Below are 11,484 nucleotides of genomic sequence, written 5' to 3'. Positions count from 1 at the left end.
CCCTCCGCCGCAGCGCCTGGAGCAGCCAGCGCCGCGGCGGATACCTGGAGGAGGGCGGGAGGGAGCGAGGGAGGCAGGCGGGTGACCCTCCTGCTGGGACACGGGGCTGCCAGGAGGCGGAGGATGGTGAGGCAGGAAACGACCCGCTTCGCCCTCCGCAGGCAGGGCCCTTCTCCCAGTGGCCAGCTCTGCCCTCGGTGCGCGCCGGCACCTCCCACGCGCGGCGCTATCAAAGCGCAGCCACCCCCGTCCCCTCCCGCCCCGTGGGCACCGCCGCGAGCCCAGGTAGGGCGCCCCCCTCCCACAACAGGGCCGCTCTGCAAGGAGCGGGGCGGGCGCGGCCGCCGCCCCTCCCCCGTTTCCCGCCCGGCCTCCCTCCCCTCCCGGCGCCGGGCGCGGCGGCGGCCCGGAGCGCGGCGCGCACTGACCTGGGGGCGGGAGGCAGGCGGGAAGGAGGGCGCCACCGCCGCGCCGCCCACCGCGCTCCGGGAGGGCGGCCCCGCCCCGCGCCGGCGGCGCACGTAGCCCGCGCCCCGCCGCCCCCGCCTTCTTCCCGGCGCCGCCGGAGCGTCCTGTAACGGCCGTAACGTACACGCAACATCCGCCTGCTGTGCCCCGCTTCCGGGGGCGGGGCAAGATGGCGGCGGCAGCGGCGCTACCGGCCTCACTCTCGGGCAGATTTAAAGGGTCCGTCGGTGGCCGGCGCGCTCGGTGTGAGGGAGGCGGGCGGGGAGCGGGGCCCGCGGCGCTCGGCCGCTGCTCCGGGCCTGTGAGCGGCCGCCTGCGGGTGCCGCGGGCCTCGGCGGGGCCGTTAGCGCGGGCGTGCCGCCGGTAGCTCCCTGCCGGCCCCGGGGGGGCAGTGGGACGCCGGGAGGCGGCGCTGCGCGGCCGCGGCTCCCTGCTGCCGCGGCGGTGCCTGCTCGGTGCTTGCAGCGGGGGCGCTTGGAGGAGCCGATACCGTGTTTTGCTTCCTAGGTTTCTTTGATACCCGGTGATGGGTAACTGTTTCCTTGTAGTGTTTGAAACCCAGCTCCAGCGCTAGGAGCAAAACGGTTTAAAAACATTCCTGCGCCGATTTCGGTTAAAGATCCTGCTGTGTTGATCGTGCTTTCCTAAATGACTATCTTAAAAATATGCAGTAAATCCAGTGTATATTAGAAAGTAAGCAGCACTTATTTTTATTGTTAAACCTGCTCTATATTTATCTTTTTTGATACTCCCGCTGGGTAATTGAGCAAATACAGTAGCATTTTTGTTTGTGTGTGTGAAATTGATTCCGATTTTTGTGCTTTTGCTTGGGCCAACCACTTGCTCTAAAAAAACAAAGTTCTTTTCCCTCTGAAAGTAGACCAGCAAACTCGCCCAGTTGAAGTTTTATTTTTGGTGCCTGTTGCTTTCAAGGCACTTAAATGCAAGCTCTGAAAAACAAGTTTATCAAAAATTCCTTTTAGGATTAATGCTTTGATCCATCCCTTTTTAGGTCTTTTGCATATGTTACAATCAAAGACAGACTTCCTCAGATCCTCACAAAAGTTATTGACACTCTGCATCGGCATAAAAATGAATTCTTTGAAGAACATGGTGAGGTAGGAATAAATTCTCTATGTTAAGCTGAAAGGTTTCTGTAATCCTTGAAATTTCTTCTCTTTGTTACAAGTTATTTCCTATTGTCTTTAGCTTTTGTAATCTCTTTATTTCTGTCTTGGTCATCTCATTCTTGTAGGTGTCTCTTATTTTTTTAACTTTCTGGTTTTCTGATCTTCTCCAAGTACCTCAGTTTCTCTTTTATGCCTGCTGTGTCTGATATGCTTTAACATCTTTTGAAGATAGCAGTGTTTCAAGTTACTCTCATAAAAAAGTGCAAAAGTCCAATTTAAAAAGAAGTCTGATACTTGACTCATTTTAAGAGGTGTTAGCTGTAAAATAAGGTTTAACAAGAGGTTTTTGATGGAAGCCAAGATAAGACTTTTCTAGGAAGTTTTCTGTGTTTGGCTGTTAGAGTTTGTCACTTATTGATGTTCTGAAAGTTGATCTATGATGCCATGGGAATGAATATTCAGAATAGAATCTCTTGTTCCCCCCTTCCTTCAGAAGGGTGTTGAAGCAGAGAAGAGAGCTATATCTTTCCTCTCAAAATTACGGAATGAATTGCAAACAGACAAGCCAGTGACCCCTTTAGAAGATGAGCTGGCAGATGCTGCACTGTGGAACCAGTACCTGGACTGTCAACGGAATCTGTCCAGCGGAAATGGAGAACCAAGCTGGTTTCAGTCCCCATGGCTCTACGTAGAATGTTACATGTATCGAAGAATTCAGTCAGCATTAGCACAAAGGTAAGTACTTGCTAACATATTACTTTGCAAAACGCTGTTCTTAACTTTCCCTTTAAGAGAAAGGAAGACAACTGTGGAGTAAGGTAAAACAAAAGACTTAATTGTTTACCATGTTTCTTTGACCTTGCCTTAATCTGCTTTAATTTCAAAACTAGTCCTTTTGCTGTCTTCTGTGCAGCGGATTTTAAAAATCTTATTTTTTTTTTCCTGCCCCAGTTTGTGACTTGCTGTATACCAAAACTCTAAATCCTGTATCTGTATACTCTGCAGACCAATGTATATTGAGATATATTTTTTTAATGGTTTATGAGGCTAGAAGCGTTTCTCAATATCTTGGCATAAAATGCAAAATGGGAGAGCCACTGATCTGTTGGGCCATTCAAATTTTTGCTGCTAAAAAGCCGAGAAGTGTTTGAGAGCTGTTCTTGGTGGCAGGAAACCTGGCTTAAACAGCCCCTGTTCCTTCTGCTCTGTCATAGAATCATAGAATGCTTAAGGTTGGAAGGGACCTCTAGAGATCATCTAGTCCAACCCCCCTGCACACGCAGGGTCACCTAGAGCACATGGCACAGGACTGCGTCCAAGCGGGTTTTGAAGATCTCCAGAGAAGGAGACTCCACAACCTCTCTGGGCAGCCTGTTCCAGGGCTCTGTCATCCTCACTGTTAAGAAATTTTGCCTTAAGTTCCTGTGGAACTTTTGATGCTTCAGTTTCTGGCTGTTTCCTCTATTTCTTTGGTGGCCACCATTGAAAAGAGGCCAGCACCATCCTCCTCACTGCCTCCCTTGAGGTGCTTACAGACACTGATTAGATCCCCTCTCAGCCTTCTCTTCTCCAGGCTGAACAGGCCCAGCTCCCTCAGCCTCTCCTCATAGGGCAGATGTTCCAGGCCCCTGATCATCCTTGTAGCCCTGTGCTGGACTCTCTCCAGCAGCTCCACATCCCTCTTGTACTGTGGAGCCCAGAACTGGACACAATACTCCAGATGCGGCCTCACCAGGGCTGAGTAGAGGGGCAGGATCACCTCCCTCGACCTGCTGCAGATGCTCTTCTTAATGCAGCCCAGGATCCCATTGGCCTTCTTGGCCACGAGGGCACACTGCTGCCTCATGGTCAGCTTGTCGTCCACCATGACACCCAGGTCCTTCTCTGCAGAGCTACTCTCCAGAAGGTCAGTCCCCAGCCTGTACTGGTGTCTGGGGTTATTCCTCCCCAGGTGCAGGGCCTTGCACTTGTCTTTGTTGAATTTCATGAGGTTTTTCACCGCCCAGTTGTCCAGTCTGTCCAGGTCCCTCTGGACGGCAGCACAGCCCTCTGGGGTATCAGCTACTCTTCCCAGTTTGGTATCATCAGCAAACTTGCAGAGGGAGCACTCTGTGCCTTCATCCAGGTGATTGATGAATAAATTGAACAGGACTGGACCAAGGACTGACCCCTGGGGCACACCGCTAGCTACAGGCCTCCAACTAGACTCTGTACCGCTGATCACCACCCTCTGAGCTCTGCCATCCAGCTAGTTAATCTACCTTACTGTCCTTAGTTACAGTTGTATTTTCAAGTTAACAAATATTGGGAGAAGATCCCGGTTAAAAATAACTTGGCAGAAAAAAAAATGTTATGCTGCGGCCAGTTACATGTAATAGGGTAGAAATGAACAGTTTAAGGCCCCACTCCTTCAAAAAAAAAAAAATTAAAACTTCATGAATAGCGCTGTCCCCGTATTATTACGGGGATGGAAATGCAGTAATGAGACTTTGTTTTAGCTTGTATATTGTGTAATTTCAACTCTTTTTGCAAAACTTTTAAATGGGGGATTGATCTTCTGGGTGGCACTTTAGAAATTGAACTGATGCTTTTAATGAGTAAGCTCTAAGTTTCTCAGTCACTTTGCTGCTTTTAAGTATATGCTTACATGGAGGTTCACTGAATCATTGGTCAAAAGGTTTAACTGTAAATAGGCCCCTGTAATATGTAAAACATACAGGCTCGTCCATTTTAAGAACTAATTCTTTTTTTGTATACTCAGATTATTTTCCCAAAGTCTAGTTAACTACTGTAAGAGAATTTGGTATGAAAAATACGCTCTGTAACCACAAATGTACTCAAAATTGGGCCAGGCCATCTGTTCACTAAGTTCACTTATGTTATAGTTTTAATAATTTTTATGAGGAAAGGAATTCAAAAATTGCAAGTATATGTGCAGTTCCCCAAATTGGTGTGTCTGAAACAGTGGGTCATTTTCAGAGTTGTGCAAGAATGAGAAGTTAGAAGTGGAAAGGCTATCATCCCTAACACTGCCTAATGAAAGCTAACATATTCATGAGTATTTATGCTGCTGTAAATAACAATGTGGGAAGTAGGCTAATATACTTGTTTTTGTTTTTAGCCCACCCATTAACAACTTCGACGTATTTAAGGAAGGAAAGGCTCAAAATTTTTTTGAATCCCAGCAAGCTGTTACTGCCTTATGCACTTACTTTCAGGAACTTCTTAAGAACATCAAGGATCTTGACGAAAAGCAACTTAAGGGGGAACTTTTTAACCTACTACAGGTAAACCAGTAATGCTCAATACAAGAACTTAAAAGTCTCTCTTTAGCAAACAAAAGCCGTGAGGTTGTAGAGATATTAAACTTTACATGGAAATAAAATCTGGTTCTTCTACTTGTAAAAATGCTATGCTGTCCTGACAGCTATACTCTGATGTTACTTTGGAAATATTTAAGCTTTGGTTGCTTGTGTTGTGTCTGACACTTTCATTATGCTTTATGCATTATACTTTCATTAAGTCAGACTCAAGATGGCCTTTGAACTGTAACATTTCTAAAATTATTTTTGTTGATGCATTACAGAGTTTTGAGGGTTTTTTTGGAAAGTTAGAAGCCAGTCGGTGTTGGAAGACATTTAAGGAGATTTTATAACTTCATTACTCTTGAAAATAATGCCCTTGGGTAAAATATGAAATATAGTATTGCAAATGAATCCATTAGCTGGCAACATGCACAGCTAATTATCTGATAAATCTTTATAAAGACCTCATTGGTATTTATTTAAACTATTTTTATATTTCATGGATTTATACTTAAAATATTTTTCTTAGCTTCATATAGTACATTATTTAGTCTGAGTTTTAGTCTGTTGTTGTTATTCCTTTTTGTATATTCCCACCGAGACTTTCTGGAACTGCAGCCTGCCAAATAGATTATTTTTTTAGTATGGTGATTAAGGTATTTATGTTAATTATTATCTTCTCCCTTTGATACATGTTCCTGATGTCTACAGGAATACAGAGCATTGTTTGGCTTCTTCCAAGAGATTTTTCCTATATTAATATTTCTGTACAAGAAGCTGACTTTTATTAAAGTTTGGAAAACAGGGAGACAGAGCCTTTGTGTTCCTAAAATGAAGGAAGAATATATATTTAATGTATGTAAAGTCTATAATGCAACTGCAATAAGACTTAGAAAGTCTTTTTGTTTTTTCTTTTCCCTTGTTCTAGGTGTCCCTTTGGGGAAATAAATGTGACCTTTCTTTTTCAGCTGGTGAAGACAGCTCTCAGAAATCTAGTCCTTTAGAATCCCTGCAAGACTTGCTACCTTACATCTTAGTGAATGATATGGAAAAACTTTGGTCGCTACTTACAGATGCCAAAAAAAGAACTACGGATAAATCTATTGTTAGAGTTGACATAATCCTGGATAATGCTGGATTTGAACTTGTAACTGATCTTGTATTGGCTGACTTCCTGTTATCATCCAAGCTAGCTGATGAAATCCATTTCCATGGAAAAAGTATTCCATGGTATGTGTCAGATACCACAAAGCATGATTTTAACTGGACTATTAAACAACTGCAGTCAGCTAATCATATGTGGATGTCTAGATGTGGAATAAATTGGGAGGGCAATTTGAAAAAGGGAGTTTGGGTTTTCCATGATAACATGTTTTGGACTCTGCCACATGAATTTTCTAGCATGGCTAAAGTTGCTCCTGATTTGTATGCTGATTTACAGAAGTCAAACTTGCTTCTTTTCAAAGGTGATCTAAACTATAGAAAATTAGCGGGAGATAGAAAATGGGAATATTCTGTTCCATTTTATCAAGCCTTGAACAGGTTTCATCCTGCACCCCTCTGTAGTTTGAGAACACTGAAATCTGACATTCAGGTTGGCTTAAAACCAGGGCAAGGTGAACAAATTCAGGCTTCTGAACCCGAATGGATGATAAGTGGGAAATATGGTATTGTTCAGTTTGATGCTGCTGTATGATTTCAATTTGCAGGTTCCTTATATGCTGATAGATTTAGCCTGATTGTTTCAGCTGCTTTCTCTGTTGCATGTTTGACTTCAGCAGAGATTTGTTTTTTGACTGCACTTTTTTCCCAGGTTGTTTATTATGGTTCCCTAAAAGACATTGTTTTTGTGCAAAAGCTTACAAATTGTCTTTGTTTATATATAAGATACATTAAAATGCAGATTTATTTATTTTCTTCATTCCCTGTGTCATCAACAGAATATGTTTTAGATGCACATTTAGTTGTCCTTTTTTTCTTTTTTTTTTCCTCGTCACTGTTTAAGAGTTTATCTTAATCAGTAAAAAATTTGTTTCAGAAACAGCTTCAACCACACCTTAGCATGTATGAATTTTGATGCAATTTGTGCTTCACATGCCATGCATCGCATGAAAGGTAATATTTTGGGGGAATGCACAAATTCTTTGCAGCCTGTTGTGGGAGTGTGTTTTAAAACTGTTCAAAATGGAGTTGTCTTTCTACCAACACCATTTTGCATCAAATCTATTTATTACCTGTTTTTTTAATGGAAAGTGAAATTTTAAATGGCAATTCTGAGTAAAGCTGGCAGTGCATTAAAGGAAGAATTTTTGGGTGTTACCTGGAATACATGCTAATTTTCAATTTGAAAATTAAACTTTAAAACTGAATTTTAAAATACCAGTGAATGATGCTAGACGCTTTTCCAGCAGGAGCGTAGCCCCGTCTGGCATGAGCGTCGGGCCTGGAAGTAGAAAAAGGACAATCTGTCAAGAGTAAATGGCACTCCTAAAACCCTTTACAAAAAGAATCAGTTACTGTAGTTTGCTAGGTAATGTTTCAGATTTTATACAGACTACTAAGGGGTTCTATCCAGCAGTGTTTATGGTTTGAGGACTGCTGGCATCTTTGCACTGGGGGGATTTTCTTTACTTATAAAACTTAAAACTTCCATGTGGGAAATAGGTACTGCCCAGGGCAGCAGGGGCTCTACTAGAGAAGCAGCTGCCATGCTGGTTGCTGTTAGCTGGAGCTGCTAGCTCCATGTGTTTGCCTGTCTCAAATAACCTCACGCAGTTGAAAGTAAAGTTAGGAAAGACTTTAGAGTTAACCTAACACATGGATAAACCTTGGAGGGCCTAGAGAAGTGAGGGAGGCCTGGGCACTCTTCTGTAGCCATCAGACAACACTGTTTTGGGCTTGGAACGTGGGGACAGCTGGGGATGTAGTCCCTTCTGATCAAGGAAATGGGTGGCAAAAGAGGTCCTGCTTACTCTGAAGTGGGGAGAATCAGCTGCTGCTACATGTTACTGTTTATACAGTGCAGATGTGTGCAGTGGATAAGTACTCCAACTGCTGATGACTTTGTGGTTTTCCTGCATCTGAAAGTATATTATCATTTTTAAGTTACGAAGTCAAGTATTCAAAAACCAAGGTGTCATGAGTTTCAGCAGGCAATATGGTATAGTTGATAGGGCTCTAATTGAGAGACGTAGCTTGAGTGCTTTCATCTCCTTTGCGTGTTTGGATTAGTACTGTTAAAGGATGAATTCTTGTCCATCCTTAGGCACTTGGTTGGAACTATGCAAGTTACAGCTCGAGATGTGAGAGCTGAGGGTTTCCAGCGCGTTCCTGGAGGCACTAGCTTCAGTGCTTGGGTCAAGTACATCAGCAATGCATTGAATCTGGGTGCTGGAGCCTTAGTATCTCACGTGAAAATACTGTAGGCTTTGCTTCAAATGCACTGTGAAGCAACACCTGTGGGTTAAGAACAGATAATGGAAGCTTTGGAGGATGTGCAATGAAAAAGAGACAATGTGCAAAGAAACAAAATAGGAAATGAATCAGATGTCTGTGGACAGATTGTTAGCTGCTGCCTTTGACTGCTGGAGAAGTATGAAAATGTATAAAGAATAAGCCAAGGCAAAAAAGGACTGTCTCACAGATGGGGGCACCCTTGAGTAGATTTGAGTCTTGCACAACCCTTACAGATGGGGAGGAATTTGACTGTATTCTTCACCAGTTGTTGATCTGTCTCTGTATATGCCCAGGGACTGACTTCTAGGAGTGCCCAATGCAGATCGGGAAAAGCTTATGCTGTACTCTGAAGTCATGTTAAATAAAAAAAATGCTCCATTACTTAACAAACACTTAACAAATAGATACTACAAGATAAGTAATTATTTTAGAATTAGATCATCTCTTTCTAATATGGAGAACTTATTATGGTAAAATATGATATGATTTATGTAATTACATTAGGAATGCACTGCTTTAACTTTCAAATATTTAACTGCTTGATTTTTGTAGCTGTAGCTGACATCTTTAGGAAGAATTGAATGTGGAGGGTGCTTTTCTGTTTGGCTATGTTGCTAAAATTTGGGCTGCTGAAAGGAAAAGAAATGGTATTGAAATACTGGCATTACACTATCCCGTGCTGCAAAGAAATAGTGAAGGCTATACCATTCTGATGAGGCAGTGTGCTTCTCTCTCAGCTCATCTACTATTTAATTAAAAATAATGCATTTAGGAAGTATTTTCTTAAATATTCAGCATTAATTGCTCGTGCAATGTAACTTTATGAAACAGCAGTGTGCTTGATGCATTTAGTTGGAATTTACTGCTATACAGCATAAAGCATGTAAAAGAGTGTATATTATAGCATAAACTTTTTCGAGCATTCAAAAAATTACTACTTGCACGTTACAACTGATTGCCCAAAATATTTGTGCAGCGTAACTCAGGGGTATTAATTTTCTTATCATGTGCCATTTAAGTATTTTTTTTACAAAAATAAGGGTATTTCAATAACCGTGCAGAACAACCACAGACTGAAGTATTTTGACTTTTTTATTCTACCTTTTGAACAGCTGTATTTGTAAATTGTTTTTGGTGAAATGGTGATGATTTCCATCTATAATGAACCAAGTCTGAATACTTGAATGCTCACTAAGCAAGGTACATGCAAAATTTTCTAGATATTTGGACAATAAGATAGGACTTCTTAAACTGAAGTAGAAAATAAGCTGATGATATGATTGGACTTTAGCCAGAATATTGAAATAAATTTTTAAGATTTTGTGCAAAAGTCCAAATTCTACTATTTTGCTATTTCAGTAGCTGCAAAGGCCAAAAAAAAAAAAAAAGTCTCAGTTCTTGGAGTCTTTTCCTGAGAAATAGATTTAGTATAAAAGTCTACAAAGCCTAGTCAGCCAATGGGCTTTTATACAAAACAGATTTAGGTTTAAAATATTCCTTTTCTATAATATTGTCCTGCTTTGAAAAAGCTCTGTCTTACTGCATACCGGTATCCTTCTTTTTTGAATTTAAAAACCTTGAAAAGCATGGATAATCTCTTAAAATGTCTCTGATAATTGCTGTACTAGAGTTAACGCAACTGACGTGTTTGAATGTTGAAAATTGTTCACATAGCAGGCTTTTCTGAACTCCCAGTCTGAGCCTGTATTAATAGATTTAAACTTTGGAGTTAACAGTATCATTTTCCAAACCTAGAACTGCTCTATATGTTCTCAACAAAAATCCTAGTGCTTTACTAAGCATAACTAAATCTCTCTACATTGCTGCATATCTTACATGTGTTACTGTTGCCCTCTAAACCCTACCCTGCTTTGTTTGTCTTTGAAGTTCATAGCATGTATGCATTAATGGCTGATGGACTTCACTTCTTGCTTTGTGTGAAGCATATTTATCTCCTGTAGTCTGTCAAATGTTCACTTTACTACACAAAAAACTACCACCATGAAATGTTTTGATTTTTAAAAAATTAAATTAACTAATAAAAAAAAAATTACTTACATCCTTTTGTTTACCCCAAGCTGTACAACAAAAATGCAGGAAGATAAGCTCAAAATCATCAATGAGTTTTTTTTTTTTTTAATCATGCAAATTGTAAAAAGAAGTGTTCTAAATTTTTTCTTCAATTTCTTTACAATATGGCAGAAATTTTCTCTACGCCATGGACTGTTGGTGGTACTTTTTTGTCCTGAAAGTTCCCAAAGATTTTATGAATTTTTATTCTAGCTAATATGTAGAAATATTTCTACTACCCCTGGAAATAATATTTAAATAAATTTATGTAGATTAAAATTTAAATTCTGGCTCAGTATTATGGTTGTGAATTCTGCAGATAAACTGTGAGATGGCATTTTATTTAAAATTGGTTTTGAGTTTTCATAGTTGGCTTTTTCTTTCCCCTTTGCTACTGGGAAAGAAACACATTTCATGTTACAATCATAAAACAATTTCATATTTGGTATTTGTACCTGCTTATTTTATCAGTTGTATTTCAGTGAATTATAGCATCTCTTCCTGTTCATGCTCATAGTAGGTGGGTAGGTGGCTGGGTTTTTTTTTTTTGTTTTGTTTCCCCCTTCCTTTCTCAAGATTCTTTCTTTTTTTTTTTTTTTTTTTCCCCAAGTTTTTAAATAAGTGAACGATCTGTAACTGGGCAAGGTGAGGTAAGATATGTCACGGTATACATTGTTGGCTTGTTTATTTCTTTTTCTTAATGTTGATTGATTAATGTTATAGCCTTAGTTTTATTTTTATTTTTATTGAACTATGGTAAGGATGATGCTTTCCAAGTAACTATAAATGATAGAGGGTCTGTTGATACATTTAATTGCAATTTACTATATGCATATGACACTGCGTAGTTTCATCTGAAATTGTGGTATCATAAAATGAAAGGCTTTCATTTTAATGAAGAGCCGTGGAGCCCATGCTTGACACCCAGGCAAATGGATCCTGTTTATAGCCGTGAGTCCTGGGCTAGGCATTCAGTCTTCCCGTTGGGTGTGCGGAAAGGGGCCGCGCAGTCCGCGGGAATGCTACCCCGAGCAAGCACGAGGCCCGGGACGTCC

At 41.3% G+C, this 11,484-nt stretch overlaps 1 protein-coding gene across 1 annotated transcript; it reads left to right on the top strand.

Annotated features, from left to right (window-relative positions):
* Positions 1-627: 627 nt before the first annotated feature.
* DCPH1 (damage control phosphatase 1) lies at positions 628-6,785 on the top strand. The gene is made up of 5 exons (XM_088537049.1): positions 628-687; positions 1,481-1,586; positions 2,092-2,333; positions 4,720-4,885; positions 5,832-6,785. Exons 1-5 carry the CDS (start codon positions 638-640, stop codon positions 6,597-6,599), a joined length of 1,332 nt encoding a protein of 443 aa, XP_088393175.1. The 5' UTR covers positions 628-637; the 3' UTR covers positions 6,600-6,785.
* Positions 6,786-11,484: the final 4,699 nt, after the last annotated feature.

Source organism: Tinamus guttatus, unplaced genomic scaffold (assembly GCF_059628265.1).
Source record: "Tinamus guttatus ecotype Peru unplaced genomic scaffold, ASM5962826v1 Tinamus_guttatus_pri_ptg000716l, whole genome shotgun sequence".
Taxonomy (NCBI): Eukaryota; Metazoa; Chordata; class Aves; order Tinamiformes; family Tinamidae; genus Tinamus; species Tinamus guttatus.
This window is presented reverse-complemented; position numbering and strand designations above follow the sequence as displayed.

Bases quoted from the DNA above. Each gene is read 5' to 3' on its own strand.
- DCPH1 (XM_088537049.1), top strand. From the start codon at position 638: ATGGCGGCGGCAGCGGCGCTACCGGCCTCACTCTCGGGCAGATTTAAA. The intron at 688-1,480 runs GTCCGTCGGTGG...ATCCCTTTTTAG, and splicing joins CTCTCGGGCAGATTTAAAGG to GTCTTTTGCATATGTTACAA. The intron at 2,334-4,719 runs GTAAGTACTTGC...TTTTGTTTTTAG, and splicing joins CAGTCAGCATTAGCACAAAG to CCCACCCATTAACAACTTCG.